We start from the raw sequence: 18,950 nt of genomic DNA on the forward strand, positions 1-18,950 counted from the left end.
TCCCGCTCTTACATTTTTCCTTTTGGGCAACAAGCTAAATATTACTCTTTTTCTTTCTTCGTTGCATTCTCTTCGTTCTCGTTCTCGTTCTCGTTCTCGTTCTCGTTCTCGTTCTCGTTCTCGTTCTCGTTCTCGTTATCGTTCTCATTTCTCTTTGTTACTTGTTCAAAATGCAGCAAGATGATATTCTTGGATTCGAGACTATGTCCTTTGAGGACCTGTTGCTAGCTGTAGAAGACGGTAATAACACCAGTCAATCAAACAATGGAGGAACACTACCTCTTAGTGGCGATCAGTATATGTTGCATCCTGATGTCTTTGCATACGATTTATTCGGTGTGAGTTTCGAAAACTCTGCCGCCGCCGGTATCTCGAGGAACGATAGCTCCAACAACAATAGCGGCAGCAATAGCAACAACAGCAACGGTGACAGTGATAGCGGTAACAACGCTGCTACCGGGCCGTCTATCGGCGTTCTCGACTCGTCAATGTCCATGATGGTTACCTCTTTCAACAGTAACTCGTCAGTTTCCTCCAATTCACCACCCAATGATACCCAGTTTGCCGAAATATTCACTGCAAAGCCAAAGCCAAAGCTGCAGCAATCCCGGCCATCAGGCAACACTGCCACCAGATTCAAGGAACCTATCTTTGTCACCGAATCCCCGCAAGATGCGTACAAGAAGAAGAAACGAAAAGGTGCATCGACTTCACAAAGTCCATCGGAAGAGGATGATGACTTTGATAATTTGACCGAGAGCGATAGAGCCAAGCTGAAGCAGATGACATCCAAGGAACGTCGGCAGCTACGTAACAAGATATCAGCCCGTAACTTTAGAGTGAGACGGAAAGGTAAAGAAAAAATCGGTGACACAGACCCAATGCCTTTTTTTATTCTCCTGCAAGCTAATCCCCGCATCAATCAACCAACAGAATACATTGAACAGCTGGAGAACAAGGTTCGAGAGCAAGAGAACGAGATTAAAGATTTGCGGGAAACCACGACCAGATTGCAAAAGATCAATCAAGAATTGCAGCAAGAACTACAGCAATGGCGTGGTCTGCCGTCTTTACCGGTGAACGAGAATACGCCACCGTCGTCGGGTGCATCTGACGTGATCGGACAGTCGCCTGAAGCGGGACTGATGAATACTTTCAACGGCGGAATACAAGTAGCAGAACTCGATTCGATCATGCCCCTCTTTGACTTTTCGTTTGAAACCAATGTATCGACTGCGGTGATGCCGGATTTCGACTATGAGCGAGTGTTTACCGAAAAGGCACTCGTCAAGCAACGTGATTTGTCATCCCAAGAACTTATGCGAACCTATCCGCTTCTCGTTCCGGCTTTAATGTCCATTATCGTCGGGCAGACATTGACAATGCATCCTTTGCCGCATTTTCCAATGTCAGATGAACCAGCGTGGGACAAACTAGCGCCTACATTCTTGTGGCCCTCCAACGATTACTTTGAGCCCGTGGTGGCTGCCGGCGCAGGCGGCGATCAGGACGATAACGGCCAACTGGATCGGGTCTCGTCGCATTCTCTCACTCTTGGTGCCTCGTCCCCCTCCAGCGACTCCACTAACACTGTAGTAGGAACGCACTCGGACGAGGTTATTCGCAAACATTATATTTACTATGCATTCATGCGGCTAGCGGGATTCAGCGATAAGCAGATTATAGCCCGCAAGATGCAAAAGAAGGTCACCCCCAAGAAGCGACCTTTGGCAACGGTGGCAGCCTTCTGCTCCGTAGGCACTACTTTGCTGCGTCATCCAGAACGAAAGACTATGCTTTGCACTGTCATGAAGAACGACCACTTTGCAAACCCCTCCTGGTCCCAATCTTCCTCTTCCTCCTCCCGCCACCTCCGCCCATTCTCTGCAATCAAAAACAACTCACCTGTCACACAGAACCTGCCCTACCACAATACCGTTCGAGTGTAAATAACTTTTTTTGTTCTTTTTTGCTCTTCTGCTGCATTCCTTCATTCATTAAATTTGCTTGATTATATTCAATCTAAACACACAAGTCTATAACATCTCATGGATTTTTTTGGATATATGTATGCATCGTTGCTACCGCAGTGTTTAATTGTTCTTCTTTTCAATCTCGGTCAAGCCAGTACCAGGAGCCACTGCTCGCCGTCCTTTCTGGCGTCGACGAGGCGTGAACGAAGAAGACTCTGCCTCGCTTGCAGAGCTGAATGCCGCAGAGTGCTTATCCAAAAAGTGGAGAACATCCACGTCGCCGCCGTCGTGCTCTTGATCCTGTCTCGTGAGGTTGAAGATATTGCTATCATCGAGCCATTCGCGCAGAGCTGCATTGTTGAGGAAACCGCTCGCGATCTGTGAAAACGTCCTGCCACCCTCAGCCAGTTCAGACACGGATTCCTTGTTTCCTGATGGGTCGCTTCGGAATACATTGTTTGGATCAAAGTCGCTAAACACTTTGGGTCCGTACTCGTTGATCAGTTCTGTAATGTCCTGAGACAGCTTTTCTCGGTTCTGTCGTAGGTTTTCTGTGCTATCTGGATCCACCAGTGCCACGTACAACGGTTTCAAGGATTTGTAGACATCCATGCCATTCTCACCAAATCGCATACTTGCATAGCTTACAAATGGCAACAGGTTCCACGTAGCCAGTGGCAAAAGTATCTTCCAGTACCAGTTCCAGTCCGTCTTGAGCGCATACGCGAACACCGCCAGGCTGTAGAGACCGTAAAGTGTAGGTAAAAGCACCAGTCCAACGAGAATCTTCCAAGTTGCCAGCACGTCTCTGCCCATGATTTTCACAGACGAGCCTGCCAGTGCCTCTGTACAGTTATTCAGTAACTAATCGTTTACATTGGAATAAAGTTGTGTGTGCTAATACCTTTAGCCTTTTTGTGACTAATCACTTTGGCGACGATGGCGATGGGAAGGTTCAGAATGGCGCCTGGGAAAGCCAACAATCCCCACACCAGCAAGACAAGGATTCGATACAAGAGCAAAAAGAACGTGCGCGATTCTCTCAAATTGGTATCCGGCACTTGGTGGTCCCGCAGGCCGTGGTATTTGAGAACCTGGTTGTATGCCAGCACTTTGCGCTGGAGTTCAATGACCTTGGGATCGTCCTTGTACAAATTATATCCAATGACGAAACGTCGGTTCAAGTCGACGATCTGTGCAATGTGTAACTTTCTGTTGGCTGGTTTGTACAACCGTCTAGCTGCTTGAATAACCTTTTTTTTTTTTCAATTGAAATGCCGTTAATGCACTAACAGCGTAACCTTTTATAGTTATTTCTTACCATCAATGTCTGTTCGTTGGAGGCATTCACCGTGACGCTCTTTAGACCATAATGAATGGTATCCAGCAGAGTCGAGCATGCTTCTCGCTTTTCGTTTCCACCCAGTTTAAACTTTTCCACGAGCTCAGGTGGGATAGTGATTGGATTGCCAAACTCAATCACGGCTCTGGAGCGGAAGCGGTGTGCGTGAAAGTAATTCAAGCCTATTACGTACTTAGGATGCGAAGAAAGGGATATGATAGGTATGTATGACTTTATACTTACCGCAAGGTACAATCTTGACTTCCAATCCGGGATACTTGGCCATGGCGCCCAATGCCATGATGGTGACACCAGCTATGAAATTATTGCATAAAAACTGTCAACATCTTGGGCGTTTCAATGGTCGATCACGTAGATCCTGCCATACCTTTTAAGGGCAACATCTCTGCCCTGTCGTGACTACCGCCTTCAGGGAAGATGGTGATACACTCTCCATTGTTGAGTTCGTCGTATACTCGCTCGTACACTGAGTCCTGATCAACATGCGGAAGGACCTTGTACGCTGCACCTTCTGACCGCGTCAATGCCTGCAATGCCGCTTCCTCCTTGACAGGCGACTTGGCTTCGATCTCTGTATCAGATACAATCTTTGCAACGACAATTTTGCCAGCGTTGCGGGGCAAGAGCAGCGTGTCTCCTGGCTGTACCTGCTGCGTAAATTTCGTATCGATGCCTGATATCCGCAGCGGATCCGTTTTGGCATTCAACAAGGTGATACGCCCTTCACCTTTGCGTGCGATATCCTGTGGACGCACGACGGGAACTGCACATCCATTGAGTATCTATAATCATGTAGATATCGAGAGCAGGATACATACTTGCATGGATCATACGTGCAAAAAAGCCAATCGCTTTCTGTCGCATCGATTTCTCTGCAATGAGAAATGACATTTTTCGTTTGCATTCCCGCATAACAATAAGAGGGTCCACAAACTATATTTCATTAGGCTGACGTGTACTATTAGCCCTTCCTATGACCGACTGACTGACCTGATTCGCGTGCGGTGCCGCAACGAAAATGACGGGACCTTGACGCGGAATCTTGTGCGAGCCTCGTGGCCGGATCTCGCGGAAAAACACGTCGAGCATAATGCTAAAGATCCACTGCGCCGCATCGTAGCCTAGATCTAGCTTTCTTGAACTGAAATGTGACATTGGGAATTTTTGCAGGAAACTGATATCTCCCTCTGTGTGTGCTCCGTCTCCCATCGTCGCGTGATCTACGGCCTTTTGAAACATTTTTTTTCCTTGTTCGCACGACAAATGCTCTCGAATTTTCGATGCGGCCCCGATATGGCAGCCAGCACCTTTCGGATGAAAGAAGAAGTAAAAACTTACACGGGCGAAACTCACTGGTTTCTTCTCCACTGAGCAGAGTGCTAGCTGGCCATCAAGAATGCATAAACTAAAACATCAACATAGACATCTGACTATGCAGAAATTAGGAGGGAATATAATCATGACAAATCAATATATTATAACCATAGCTAGCGATGAATACATCTCCATGAGATATTCCAAATAGTACAATTTTTCTGCTAGTTGGCTAGCTAAAAAATGGTATCCAGGCCGCAAGATAAGGAGACCATGGATGCGCCCGCCTCTTAGGGCCTTAGAAACAAGCCACGCATAATTGCATCTTCGTAACACTCTTTATACGCAATGGCAGGCGACGAAGTAAAGGAGGTTCAGCAACAACAACAACAAGAACAGCAAACGAATGCACCAAAAGAGGAGCAGCAGCAGCAGCAGCAGCAACAGCCGGAGGAGCAAACTGAAGCTGCCGTTGGAGAAAAACGCAATGTTCAAGAGGATCAGGAGCTAGTGAGAAGCAAGCGATACAAAACGGCAAAAGAGCGTCGTGCACATTTCGAAAAGAACAACACTTACAAGATTTCGGAGGAGCGCCCGAGTACCGGCAGTGAAGATAGCGAAAGTAGTAAAGAGCCACGTCTGCCCAAAAAGAAGGTGGCGCTTTTGGTTGGATACAGCGGTACTGGATATCAGGGCATGCAAATGTAAAGTGTAAAGTCTCAGATCGACAGGCTATTGCAGAGGCACTAAAGAGGATTGGTGGTAGGAATCCAAATGCCAAATCGATAGAAAGTGAGTTATTCCAAGCGCTCTGCAAGGCGAACGCCATTTCTAAAGCAAATTCGGGTGACCCCAAAAAGGTTTGGATCAAGTTTCGATGGAGGATATCGCGGCTGCTAATTTTAATGTATGCAGGTCCATTGGATGCGAGCTGCACGCACTGACAAGGGCGTTCACGCTGCTGGCAACGTCGTATCCTTGAAAATGTGTCTTCCGGAAGGCGATGTCGTGAAGGATATCAATTCTCACCTGCCTGATCAGATCCGAGTGTGGGGTGAGTGATATATCTTACATATCAATTCTAAAAAAGTTCTAACTATTTTCAGGTTACGTACGAGTCAACAGCGCATTCCATGCCAAGACAGGCTGCGATTCACGCGTCTATGAATATCTCCTGCCAACTTATTGCTTTTTGCCACCTGCACCCAAGAAAGTCGGAGAGGAACGAGGTAGCGAAAACGATATCGTGATGGTAGTGGATAATAAGGAACATTACATTCCACGCAGCACGCCGGAAGAAATGGAAAACAAGCGGAAATATCGGATAGATGCAGAAACTTTGTCCAAGTTCAGAGAAGCGCTCAGCAAATTCGTCGGCACATCGAACTATCACAATTACACGATTGGACGTGGATTCAAAGATAAGAGCTGCTACCGCTACATCAAAAGTATCGAGGTAAAAGAGAGAAAAAAATCTCTACTAGTTACCCTAGAGACGATCTCAAATGGTCCTTCTTCCTTTTGTCAATAGGTCAGTGAACCTATAATGATCTCAGATAGCGAATGGTTAAGCGTCAAGCTGCACGGACAATCATTCATGTTGCATCAAATTCGTAAAATGATCTGTAAGATATCCAAAAGTTGCTGTGCCTCCGGAGTTAATTAACGCTACTTTTTGGATAGCCATGGCGATGCTAACTGTTCGAAGTGGAACGCCGCTCTCGCTCATTGACGAGTCTTTCAAGGATAAGCGTATCAATATTCCAAAGGCGCCCGCTTTGGGATTGTTGCTGGAGCGACCCGTGTTCGAAAGCTACAACCGCAAGACACAGCAAGCAAAAGCTCGCGATCCTACTATGCGACAATGCATTGATTTTGATGAGTACAAGGATACGATCAATGAATTCAAGCAGAAATGGATCTATTCCAAGATATTTGAGGATGAACAAAAAGATGCAATGTAAGTGAACAGAGTTAACTGGTTGTGGACATTGACACTCACTTCTATTTGTTAGCTTTGACTCTTTCCTGACGAGTGTTGATTCGCAGATTGGTCCCGATTTCAAGTATCTCAACCCGGAAGGCGTGATACCCCCTGAATGTCTCATTACTACAAAGTACACTGGAACGCGTGCTGAGCAGGAGGAAGCCAAGCAACTAGAAGATGAATAAAAATAACAAGTTTTTACTGCGTTTTGAAATACGTTCACGGAACAACGGACATGTAAAGTGGGTATTCAATGTATGATACAGTGCACTTCATCGAATGTATTCTGCAAATATCGCAGTGTGCTGGAAACCGCAGACATGCCAGGAGATGCCTCGGCCAGGATAGCTAGCCATATTACCGTGTATATAATATCTCATAGAATAGAAAAACAGTAGTTATCATTTCGTTCAACGTACCTTCATTGCTACGTGTAAGGTTTCTCATCTGTCATGTTAGGTAGGATATAATTCCACCCAGCCAAATGTGCTTTACCGTAACAGTTTTGCACTTCCTTCTCTTCTAGAAATTCAGACCAGTCACGACAACCAAAAGCAGTCGCCAACCAAGCAGAAACTTGCAAAAAAGAAAAGCTTCCCTCCCTTCTCCGTCCGAGAATCGATTCTTTGACCGACAAAATGGACGCACCTACGAGGAACGTCAACAAATTTGACGCCTTCGAAACTTTGCTACAATGTAACTACCTCAATTTTCCGTATTGAATGATACCTTTGAACTGCCCTATGTCATAAATTCGCCCAGCTTTCATATGATACCAAAGAGAGGCCCAAATGCGAAAATGTTACCACAAGCTCATGAAAACAAAAAAATAAACAGCCCGGCTTTGCAACGAGGCTGGCCACCAGACTTGCACGGGGGATCCACTGGCCTCACTCATCGTGATAAAGGTAGCGAAGGGGTAAAGGGAAGGGGACGAAAGTCCCAATTTTTTTTAACACCTTATTGCCTTGACTCAACGTTAAGAGCAGTTGCCATAGTTTTAGCTTTTTTCTTTTCAAGAAGCAATAAACATAAGTCATGTAAATGTCTTTTTGTCTTAAAGGCCGTATACCCTTCTGCTTTTTGACCATACATGCGAGCGACGACTTGACAGAGTCCAACGTGGCAGCAGCCTTTTCTCCTTCCCAGTCAGAACCGACGAATGACCGTGCTTATAACGCGTCTATGGACTAATCTTCTGTAACTGCAAAAAGTCTTCCTTTTGATAGTCTATCATTATCGCCTTTGAAAGATCTTCGACTATTGCTCCGTTGTCTTCATTTTCCAAACGTTGGAGCAGACATTATTCTTTGAGCACCTCGTTTTGTAATGACCAGACGAAATAGGCTCTTTACTCTGACTCACAATCTTTACAGCGCACCCGCTGACTCACCCAATCTGGGTGGCGTCAAGAGAGCAAAGCCGTACTGCTTAGCATCTTCGTGCCAGCGCGGTCACGAAAAGCAGTTGTGATCTCTGCATGACAGACGGTGTTTGAATTGCCGTTGGCTGGTGCGCGTGCACGTTGCACAAGTCGGCGCATAATCGTCGTACAGAGATGTGGCGAGACGTACGAATTCCTTGGAAGCTGAAGAAACAGAATCTTGCATCAAAGCCATACATTTAACTATGAAATATAGGAATAAAGGAGTGAAGTTGGATTGGTAGGACTAGAACAAAAATTTTTTATGGTCATGTGATACAACCCTCCCCAAGGAATTTGACCGAGGCGATGCTCAGGGAAAAAAAAAGGAAAACGTACAGTACTCAAAGGCTTGTGGCAATCGAGGAAAATAACATATATCTATATATTAACATCAACGTTAACAAGCAGGCTGCGCAGTAAAGAGGGTATATTTGACCAGAAGAGCCTGGCTCTCAATGAGTTGCAATATGAAAGTGAGCTGTTGGAAGAATCTTTGACAGAGCTCCAAGAAAACCTAAAATTACAGTAGCCATGGTTGGAATACGCGTCTGTAAACTTGTGGGGCCTAAGTTTCAAGTGTGATAATTATCATAGCTCTCATAGTCGAAACAGAACCGGCAAGAGCAGCTTCGTTCTTTCTGACTGACTGGAAGAAGTAAAGTGGACGGAACACGTAAGCTTTCCCTCACAGCAGCTCTCAGACAGACCATACAAGATAGGGCAGGGCGTAGGATCTATGGCAGACGAATGAAACACTCCACGATCACTGAGCAAATCGAAGTGAGCACAGCAATCTCTGAGGCAATCATTCTTTCAGAACTTCAAACGCATGTATATGAATAACCACTCTACCACAGGCTACAAAAAGAATACAATAGCATACAATAACATACAATAGCAAGCTAAAGGTTAAGTTTATTTCAAAAAAAGATATGTTGGTGCCGTTTAGTTCACGTTGTTTCCAACGGTATATCCAGGGACCACCGGTGGAGGCGACACCGCCAGTCCCCTCACCTCCCTGGCGCCAGCCATCGGTGTCATCCAACCCGAGCAGGTCAGGGTGTCAATCCGAGTGTCCATATTAATATGCCACCAGTTCGGCCTACCCGCATGTTATCCCGAAGGAAGGTTAACGGGCAGCTCCCAGCTCACTCTAAAAAGTAACCGCGTTTGCCCCTTTAAACCTGTTTATATTTTAATTTCGTCAACGTGTGATTTTGACACCATTCGATCCGTCAGGAGGAGAGCATTCGTTCTGTGTATATATCATGGTACTTCGATGGCATTTCAGCGGAGTTCTCGCTCTTTTTGCATACAAAGAGGAAAATGAAGCGGACTTGTACATCTCCGATCTGGAAGAAGTATATAAAAATCGTGGCGACCTAATAGAAAACCTCACAAGAGTCTCACTGTCTCTGCCTATTCTCAATAAGCATTAGTTGACATGAGTGCAATGCCAGCAAACCGCTTATACCGGTTGTTCATTCTTATGGCGGAATCTGGATGTCTTCTTTAACTCGGGAAAATATGAAAAGAAGACGAAAGTTAGCGAGCGGAAGCATTTCGTATCATCAAGGAGAGCTGCAACTATAATCATTATCCTCACTTATGTACTTTCATGACAATAGTGAAATGAAAGCGAGGAAGAAAATAATGAAGGATATAGGAGATTTGAAACGGATGAATGGCAAATCTATTCTTCCGAAATTGGTATGTAAACCTGCCAATGCGATAACTGGATCAATGACTTGATCCAGCTCACCATATAGAAACACCGCTTCTTCTAGATATCATGAATAATCGGTTATTCTGACCTTACACGTCAATATTTTCGTAAGCGTTAGTATATCCAATATTATACTCGTTTACAAGTTGATTTTACGATTGTTTCTAAGAAACTATGAATTCAACCATGTAACGACCTTTCTAGCCATATATTCAGTATGCCTATCGTCTATTTTACAGCAGAATAAAGTTAGTATAGACTCCAGTAATGACACTGAACGACAGTAACAGAATACCTAGAATGAATGCGTGTGGCAAATCTTGCTCGCAGAGGTATATATGTTCTGGAATCAAAAGTATATGTCTAAGCAAGGAAGCAGAACCTTAACTTTACAATTTGTTAACTTACCGTGATTAGGAAACTTGGTTCTCATATAATTATAATGATCTAAAGGGGCCCATTCATCGTTCTTTGAGTAATAGAGTATGAACTTGTTCGCATGCGCATTGTAAAAGTCATGATCTAACTCCTTCACAGTCTCCATTTCATGTTGCGCCATGTAAAATACGTTGCGTATAACCGATCCTTGTAGAAGTTGATGTGATGTGACCTCTAAGCATGGACCTGACTGACCGGTAAACAGACCTACAAGTCGCTGGCGTAGAGGAGCTGCGAGCAACGAAAGTGTCGAAGCGGCAATCGGCAAAGCACTTCCTGGTAATCTCGAAATAATGCGCTTAATATAGCAATTTTGTCAGCTTTGGATATATGGGTTACTTTAGTTGCGATTCACTTACCGATATAGAGACGCCGTTAGGCGTCAATGCGATTTCTCGGAGTACTGGAAAGAGAGCGACTAGACGCTCTATTCCCATATCATGCCGATTTTTTAGCACTTCTGCGCAAATATATGAACCAATTGAATGGCCCATCAATATAAACTTTGTATCCTCTGCATTTTCAGATCGTAGTATATCGAAACACCGTATTTTATGTTCGATCTGTTCCTGCAGCGTGTAGAGTCTATTTGAGTCCTTTTGATACTTTGTATGTGGGCCGGTCGAGTGACCTAGGTGGGAGACTTGATAGGATTCGTTGTCAGAACGGGCTTGCGCAGTCATTTGCTTGAAGTAGCTCACCTCCGTAGATCTCGAGCGAATCAGGAGCGCTTCGGTAGATTATCTCTAGAAAGTCTGTGTAATATTCTACGAGTCCAGGATTGCCAGGGATGAAAAAGAGTATTGTTTTTGGTGTCCCGCGTGAAGGCCACCATGTGGTCTCTGTGGGATCGCCAGCCACGTCCCAGGTAACTCGAAGTGGCGTACGAAACGTTTGCATGCGGCGCAAGGCTGTGGGGATACAAAGTTGAGGGGCGGTTATTAAGCTGCGCCCTCCGGTGTTACACGCTACCTTTTTTTCAACTTGTTTCCTCATGTCATTCTCTGCTCGGCAAAAACGACTAGAAGAAGCTAATCTACGGCAAGTCTTGCTCATTCCTCTTGACGGTATTTCCATGTAAAGTTAACCAAAAGCAACAGTCAGGTGCGGGAGTTGTTGCGTTTGCCTGAGAACAAAAAGTGCTTCGATTGCCCGACAAAGGTACTTGGATAAAGGACACACCTTATACCGTAAGTTATCACCAGCTGACACTGACATTGGATTTTGCTCTAGAGCCCATTTTTTGTCAATACAACCATTCAAACTTTCATATGCAGCAGATGTTCTGGATTAGTGTGAGTCAAAAGAGAATAAGGTAGGACCCTGTTGCTGGGTTTCTGACAGTTTCCATGCACCCTTTAGTCGCGAAGTTGGCCACCGTGTCAAATCTATTTCTGCCAGCACCTTTTCAGAGCCCGAGGTCTTGGCTCTGGAGCAAGGAGGAAATGGAATTGCACGTTCGATATGGTTGAGCAACTATGGCCAGGACAACACTGAACCGGAAACCGACAACGACGTGCGTGCCTTTATTCGACAGAAGGTCAGTTGATGCCTAAATGTTTCATCAAAGGAAACTATTGATAATGACAACATGATCTGCAGTATTATGAGCAAAAATGGTTGGACAAGGAAGCGCTCAAGAACCACGTCGAAAATGTACGGAAGATGATCAAGGAAACATTCACAGAAGTACGAATATCTATTTTTGCTTGATGGCTGAGAGTCGTACGATTAATCTTTGAGCACTTTCCATAGGAAGGCGTTCGTCGTCCTGGTGCACGCAATCCTCCCTTACCCAATTCTTTGGGCAAGACAGAGCCGTCCGCGCCTTTGCAACAGCAGAAGCCTAGGCCCGTTTCACTTCAGTTATCCAAATCGGCTTGGCAATCTGCTCCTCCGCTATCTCCCAGTGTTAAAAATAGCACCGTTGCACCACTTTCAACAACTGACCAACAGAGTACCAAGGAAGTCAATCTCTTACTTGATGTAAGTATGCAAAGGGAAAAACACCTTTATCAGAAGGGTTACGGACCAACTTTATGACTAGGACACCGATATAATCACGTCGAACGATAGGTCTAAAGGTGTATCTGCAGGTTAGCGTTGCTCTTAGATTTATATTTACGTATTCTGATTTGTTCCCATTTCAGCCACTCCAGGTTCTCCTTTACCAATTTCATCGCCTCTTTCGTTGCCAACGGCAAATGCCGTAACACCAACGAGGAAATCGCCTCCACAACAAAAAGCGAACGTCGTATCGCCAAAGGAGGACATCTTTTCAGAACTGGCGGGCCTTCAACCGACTGCCAAAAGCTACAGAAGAGCAACATATACCGGTGGAATCCTTACACCATCAACTCCTAACGCCATGAGCCCCATCAACCCCTCTTTCCCAACGCTTACTTCGTCGCAAACCTCGGACAGCTCTAGCGTGAATGATCCTTATGCTGCCCTCCGCAATCTATCACTTAACTCTCCAACTGCTTCATCTCGACCATACACAACTGCGTCCAACAATGGCCCTCTGAAAACAGCATTCAATACTTCAACCGACCCAAATCATTCACGAGAGGACTCTGATGAGTGGACAGGTAAGTTACTTCGATTTTATATGGGGAGCATATGAATTAACTCGGTAGGATTGTAGAATTCTCAGCATCAACAACAGATGCAAATTTGGATGATTCATTTTTTGGCGATTTTGCAAAGAACATAAGCACACAGACGAAACCTGATGTTTTTGGTGATTTGGATCCTCTTGCTAACTTTAAAAGATCTAGCTATCGTGCATGATCGTATCAACTTATATACCCAAGAGGAATTGAGTTTTGAGTAAATAAATGATTATAATAGATACCATGCTTTAAATGCTGTTTGTAACTGCTACATATTCTGGACTTGCATTTTCATATTCTCGAAGAAAGATTTGAGATCGTATCTTTTCCATAAAGCTACATACCACACAGCGTTAATTCGTTGCATAATGTGCTTTGAAAGACATCCTTACGCTAATATGTCTGTCAGATATTCACTTAATACATCCACAGCATCCGCATCCATGTCTGTGTGTGATATAAGTGATGGTAATTGAACTATGTCGCTGTCAGATTTGTAATGCCGGCTAACCAGATGCTATTTGAACTAACCGAATAGCCGTAACAGATGTTCGGCGCCATAGATTTCTGACATTTCTTTCTTTGGATGCTTTTTCTGTGCTCGGGCGTATTGATGGCGTTCGAAACGGTACAGTAATATAGATCCAATAGCTTTGTTGAAATATTGCTCAATACCATCGATTACTTCGTCTAATAACTCTTTGCTGTGCATCGGTGAATCTCCATCCTTGACGATATGAAACATCCTGTTACCTACGTTCCCTCTGCGGCTTTGTCTTCAAGCTTTTGAGCTTTGTATCTCTGCAGAATATCACGTATGGTTGGTTCACGCGGAAGAATTACGAGCTGGATATTAGTGTTTAGTAACCGAGAAAATAAAATCGAAAAAATGCAGATTCTTCTGTCACCTGTTGGTTCTTTGTCACATATTCCCAATCATCCACCAACTGTCCTTTGAGAATGTCTGGTATCTCCAGACGAATCTCAGGTGTAGCAAGGAATTCTTCTTCCTAGAATTAAATTCATGATAAACTATTTACAGCTATACAAACTCGAGGCTCGAAAGTTACCTGCTCTTCTGTATTATGTCCAATATCCCTTGATCGCTTTTTTCCAGCATGCTTCTGCTAGGTATCATATTAATAAGTTTATCTTGTTTGATTTAGGGATATTCACCGTACCATATTTGCCTCCTTTAGGCGTTGCTGAAGTTTCAAGTTCGTATCCGTATATCGCAAGACGCGTGTCTCGTGTACCCATTCGTCCCAGCTACAACGCAGTTGAGCAATCGTTCGAGCGGCTATGAGAAGCTACATACGTGTTTTTCCATCCCTTATAGTGTACATAATAATGCGGACCTTGGAGTTCTTCTGGATCTTCGTCTTCCATCCATTGCCGGTCGAGAATCTAGCGTGCAGATCTTGCTGTCAAAATCGCACAATCGATTAATCGACTAACATATAGTGGCATACTTTTGCTTCGTAAATCAAAGGTCCATGAAAACATAATACTCGTTCGTCAACGTTGAAAAGTAGTTTTTTGTTCGTCCCTGTCGTGTTCGATTCATTCTGGTTTGTTTCTGACTATTTTTTTTTTTTTTGGCTGAATGAAAGGGAGGAATTTCCTAAAGTCGCACCTTCGATACAGTTACAGTATGACAGAGATGAGGACATGCTTAAAAGTGTAACTGACGGAATATTATGTATACTCTATATGATGGCATCTTATATTGAACAGGTTCACTCTTCCCATTCTAATGGTTTCAAAATCTATTGTGCAGAGTCAGATGTCGACAAGAATAAATGGAAAGAGCCGACAAAATGCTCAACTGGAATTAATAGAAAGGATTCATGATTATTCAATATACAGGGAGAAATATACAATTATCGATTGCCTACTCATTTCTTCTAGATAGAGTGGTGCAACTCACAGGTACCCGGCTTAGTGCGCGCAAATATGAATCCATAAAGTCTGTGAGGACACCGAGAGACCAGTCCTCAGGCACAATGTCGCATGACATTTAGGGTTTGTCTCGGACACAATAATAATGCACATTCACCACCGAAACGTTGCTACCTGGTTTTATGCATTTGAGGTATTGAAACATATAATGGCCAATTCATGTGTTTAACAAAAGGCAAATTAGAGTTACATAATATTCGTAAATTTGATTATTGACCGTGTAAAGAAATGATGAAAAAGAAGGCGATATGCGACAAATGTAAGTTTACTTCGTCTTTTTTATCCAAGGCTTAAACTTTCTTTTTATTCCAGGATCCGATGTAATCCTCTGTAAAGCCAGATCTTTTTATTGCGATGATCCAGTCGGTCAACTCTGAATGTGGCAAATTCGATAGAGCGTAGTTGGAAGTGGATTTGCTGATCATCAGCGCCCTACAATTTGTTTGGACGACAAATTCCAAATAGAATCTGATTGGATCCCACTGCCAATGATACGTGTGTACGGGCGCATTAAGTCAAAGTGCTTAGCTGAAGCCTGTAATTGCTCCAACAATGCTGTATCACCGACTGTTTTCTTTCCAGTCCTAACTGCTCTAGGACAGTCGTACTTTGTCATCGTTGCTCATCAACTCTGCTTTTATGCTGAGGCACTCGGTGGGCTCTATATATTCCCACTGGGATGGTGCGGATTGCACTGCTTTTTTTATATCGGTTGCAGCACGCGCATATGGACTGAGATCAAACGAGCATCGGCTTGCACGTAATTCACATCTGAATACCTGGCATGAGCTTTTCTGGAGCATTTCTCGTAGACACCGCGCATATCTGGAGTGTATATCTGGTCTTCCACCTGTCACGATCGCTCTGTGCGGTGAAAGATGTGATTGTTCCTTGTTCGCAGTTTGCTCTCATGGACAATCCCACTTGTCTTCGTTCTGCGTTCTTTGTTGAGGTTTAGGATCTTCAGAGCTACGCTTTTCTATTCTCTTCTTCATCAGTTGAAAGTCAAGTTGCGTAAACCATTTGGAAGGGTGGGACTTCATCTTCGTTCCTCGGCCCTCAGACAATCATCATTGATGGCTCTTCAAGATATCGGCCGCATGCTTGGTATTTGGCTCGTCTTTTTCTGTAATAATTGCATCTTCCGCGCAGATTTGACCGAGCTTCATACCATTGAGCCTTCTTCGTAATCGAAATAAGCCATTTTATGAACAGAGAAGTGATCGATGTCACCGCTAATAGGAGCAATGTCTTCATTTGGAGTTTTCCCCGCGACAATGTATCGGTACTTCCCCATGACTTGACCAGGTTGAGTAGATCTTCAACGTCTCATATCTCTTGAGCCATATTTGGTGTTTTCACCTCTTTGCAACGGGCTGCTTGCTGTAAGATGGAATGATGGCGACCGAATTGCTCTTCTTTCGTCATATCCAAGGTTTTGTCTGAGTGAGCGAAGAAAAGACTTCTGCGCGTTGTACTGAGAAAGATGTTCGCCAAGGTATAGGAGGTCATCCAAGCACACTATGATCTAGGGCGCCCTGTTGTCGGCTGGATGTCTCTATGCCTTTCCAACTTCTACGTGGATATCCATGTTTTGGACGTCGAAAAAATCCCGAGAGGTCTCCCCCGAGTAGAACATCAGGAAAGATTTCCCTCGACGCTACGCCTCCTAAACGTCATCCAATGGATTATAGACCAAACTCGTTTTAAAGGTTGGCCGTCGATCCGGCGGGGAAGTCATAGATCGATCATCCACGGACGAATCCTTGGATATGGACGACCTCCTATGCTTTAACCTTTAGCTCTTCTCGATTATCGAAGATTTTTTTCAAGTGCATTTCTGTTGCGGCGGTAGATGTTCTGATATACTGAGGATAGATAGTAAATAATATAAGTAAAGCTAAAGTAAACTATCGAAAAACCTAAGAATTCGAAAAAAAAATTAAAATAATATATAAGTCACGTGATAATAAGAGCTCCAACGTGTATATTTCATTTCAAAAAGCAGCCAAGAGGCCCGGCTAGCTCAATTCGGCAGAGCGTGAGACTCTTAATCTCAAGGTTGGGGGTTCGAGCCCCCCGTCGGGCTGCTCTATGCGATCCGCTTTCAATTAGAGAAGTATTTTTAATCGTTGTTTTTTCATTTTTTTCTTCAGCGTGCACGGACTATTTTCGGGTTCGGCCCGAAAAAGCATGAGCCAATGGCTTTCACGCTAGGTCGCTTGACTTGATAAGCGACGAGGTATCGCATCTCATTATACTGTATCACGGTTCTCTCTCTTTTCGTAAAACGCATATGGCCGTGATGCTGCTTGAACGGCATCTGTTACAGTATCCAAAGTAACTTCAGTGCCGAATCAGCTAGTGACAAATAGTAGCTCGCATACTGACATCAAGGATTATTCTAGTCCACATTGTGAGAGCAATCGCGTGCTTATTGGAATAAGACATAGCTAGAGAAGTAGCAAAGCTGGGAGAGAGATAAATCCAGTGAGACTGAACCAAACGTTTATTACGACTGCTCCATATTTATATTGGAACTCACTGAATTTGCCACACGGGCAATATAATTAAAATTCGCTGATCGCGCTCTTGTCACCACTGTCCCCATAGATTGAAAGTCCTTAGTACTGAGTCCTAATGACTACAATGCTATAGCGAGGGATCACATACGTGGATAGGAGTGGAGATCGTCACTAGCGGATGTGACACATTGCGATTTAGTAAGCGTGACACCCTTAGAACCCAAGTATTAATACACAGCACGGTAACTTGCATTAAAACGTCGGTTATTCTTACTGGATATTTTCCATTATTTAGTTGCTACCACTTGTCTTTCAAAAGGTCGGAATTGCACTAGCATGCACTGAAGACATCAAATATGATGAAGTTCTGAGGGAAGAAAAAAGTTCAATAGGCTAGCAGAATAGTGTCTTGCTTTGGTTTTGCATGGGACAGCGTATCATATTTTTTCCAGGTAGATGACATTTTCGTATTAATTATAAAGTATGCGATCGATGATTTGTTTTGCCAGACTCAGAAGAGTAGTATTCTAGTAGAAACAGGCATTCAAAAATCATATACAAAGTACGCTGTAAAATCTGAATGATTCGAAGGCTGGTAGCCGCAATCCTACTTCGATACACACTAACCACGTATACTTTAGGTACGCTGGCTGGGATGTGTATAATAAAGACTTCTTTTGCAAGGATCAAATCACGCCAGTCCTTTTATTCTTTGCATCGTAGTCTGCCAGAGAAACTGCCAAGCAGTCAGCTTTCGGCTGCTGGGCCGTAGCACGTACAGGGTAGTTTTGGGAGCAAATGTAGTCCGTTGTCGTCGGCCCAATGCTGCCTATCTTGGCGCGCTCGAACACGGATGTTGTAATTTGCTGTATATATTTGACACCAGAAGGACTAAAGAACACGATCCAGTCGTCTGCACCAAGCTGGCACTTCAAATCCTCCACTGCTCTTGCCAGATCAGGATGGGCGCATGTCCTGTAAGCTCGTATCTCTTTCACGGGTATATTCATTTGTGCCAATCGCATAGGTAACTCATCTCTACGTTTATCGCCTGCCAAGAACAGTAATTGCTGCCGCTGTTGACAATGGCTGGTGGATTGGATATTGTCTGCGAGTTCAGACGCACGGTTCGCCACTACCCACTGCGTTCTGTCGTTAAAGAACTCGAGACGCTCCAGTTGCTCGGCTGTTTTCGGACCCACGACAAGTGCTGGCACACAGCGCCAGGCGGCCCTGGTATCGTCCGTCACCGTCAAGGAGGTTGCTGCTGCTGCTTCGCGCCATGTCTCCACGGCACGCTGTGAGCAGAAAATGACACCGCCAATGTGCTGATTGTCAGGTCCAGCGACGATCAAATCTCCAAGCTGCTGCACTGATTCTGCATTGTGAGAAAGTGTAGGAATGAACTTTACGTCGTAACCGTGGCTTTTGAGTTGATGCTCGTATGCGTCTTCTTGGTCGTCAGAGTTCTTGCCCTTGAATAGGTAGACAGTCATGTTTCCGTATCCAACATCAAGACGAAAGCAGAGTGTATATATTAATTAATTATGTTTGAAAAAAGGACAAAAAAATAACGTGTATGTGCTACGAAAGTAGAAGGAGAGAGAATGTGTGTAATAAA

At 44.3% G+C, this 18,950-nt stretch overlaps 7 protein-coding genes and 1 non-coding gene across 8 annotated transcripts; 4 read left to right on the plus strand and 4 right to left on the minus strand.

The window, feature by feature from the left end:
• Positions 1-170: 170 nt before the first annotated feature.
• Positions 171-1,949, plus strand: VTP01DRAFT_9663 (uncharacterized protein; the record flags this gene model as incomplete). Its single annotated transcript, XM_069388913.1, has 2 exons — positions 171-852; positions 934-1,949. 2 exons carry the CDS (start codon positions 171-173, stop codon positions 1,947-1,949), a joined length of 1,698 nt encoding a protein of 565 aa, XP_069240082.1.
• A 144-nt stretch (positions 1,950-2,093) lies between these two features.
• VTP01DRAFT_9664 (uncharacterized protein) lies at positions 2,094-4,491 on the minus strand (the record flags this gene model as incomplete). Its single annotated transcript, XM_069388914.1, has 7 exons — positions 2,094-2,818; positions 2,878-3,226; positions 3,295-3,497; positions 3,559-3,630; positions 3,704-4,099; positions 4,155-4,269; positions 4,327-4,491. The coding sequence occupies 7 exons, from the start codon at positions 4,489-4,491 to the stop codon at positions 2,094-2,096; spliced, it is 2,025 nt and encodes a 674-aa protein (XP_069240083.1).
• A 507-nt stretch (positions 4,492-4,998) lies between these two features.
• VTP01DRAFT_9665 (uncharacterized protein) lies at positions 4,999-6,822 on the plus strand (the record flags this gene model as incomplete). Its single annotated transcript, XM_069388915.1, has 7 exons — positions 4,999-5,354; positions 5,417-5,510; positions 5,566-5,704; positions 5,757-6,106; positions 6,182-6,275; positions 6,334-6,610; positions 6,666-6,822. 7 exons carry the CDS (start codon positions 4,999-5,001, stop codon positions 6,820-6,822), a joined length of 1,467 nt encoding a protein of 488 aa, XP_069240084.1.
• A 3,139-nt stretch (positions 6,823-9,961) lies between these two features.
• On the minus strand, positions 9,962-11,127 carry VTP01DRAFT_9666 (uncharacterized protein; the record flags this gene model as incomplete). Its single annotated transcript, XM_069388916.1, has 5 exons — positions 9,962-10,017; positions 10,085-10,132; positions 10,198-10,525; positions 10,587-10,870; positions 10,929-11,127. The coding sequence occupies 5 exons, from the start codon at positions 11,125-11,127 to the stop codon at positions 9,962-9,964; spliced, it is 915 nt and encodes a 304-aa protein (XP_069240085.1).
• A 94-nt stretch (positions 11,128-11,221) lies between these two features.
• VTP01DRAFT_9667 (uncharacterized protein) lies at positions 11,222-13,020 on the plus strand (the record flags this gene model as incomplete). Its single annotated transcript, XM_069388917.1, has 9 exons — positions 11,222-11,268; positions 11,328-11,388; positions 11,461-11,522; positions 11,590-11,767; positions 11,830-11,916; positions 11,983-12,213; positions 12,275-12,323; positions 12,378-12,818; positions 12,875-13,020. 9 exons carry the CDS (start codon positions 11,222-11,224, stop codon positions 13,018-13,020), a joined length of 1,302 nt encoding a protein of 433 aa, XP_069240086.1.
• A 70-nt stretch (positions 13,021-13,090) lies between these two features.
• Positions 13,091-14,102, minus strand: VTP01DRAFT_9668 (uncharacterized protein; the record flags this gene model as incomplete). The annotated part of the gene is made up of 7 exons (XM_069388918.1): positions 13,091-13,178; positions 13,235-13,319; positions 13,374-13,546; positions 13,600-13,688; positions 13,751-13,852; positions 13,913-13,966; positions 14,019-14,102. The coding sequence occupies 7 exons, from the start codon at positions 14,100-14,102 to the stop codon at positions 13,091-13,093; spliced, it is 675 nt and encodes a 224-aa protein (XP_069240087.1).
• Positions 14,103-16,819: 2,717 nt separating this feature from the next.
• Positions 16,820-16,893, plus strand: VTP01DRAFT_t49. The gene has a single exon. It is a non-coding gene; the product is annotated as a tRNA-Lys (tRNA).
• A 1,122-nt stretch (positions 16,894-18,015) lies between these two features.
• VTP01DRAFT_9669 (uncharacterized protein) lies at positions 18,016-18,825 on the minus strand (the record flags this gene model as incomplete). The annotated part of the gene is made up of 1 exon (XM_069388919.1): positions 18,016-18,825. The coding sequence occupies one exon, from the start codon at positions 18,823-18,825 to the stop codon at positions 18,016-18,018; it is 810 nt and encodes a 269-aa protein (XP_069240088.1).
• Positions 18,826-18,950: the final 125 nt, after the last annotated feature.

This window comes from Rhizomucor pusillus (assembly GCF_041956525.1).
Source record: "Rhizomucor pusillus strain CBS 183.67 unplaced genomic scaffold VTP01scaffold_7, whole genome shotgun sequence".
NCBI classification, from domain to species: Eukaryota; Fungi; Mucoromycota; class Mucoromycetes; order Mucorales; family Lichtheimiaceae; genus Rhizomucor; species Rhizomucor pusillus.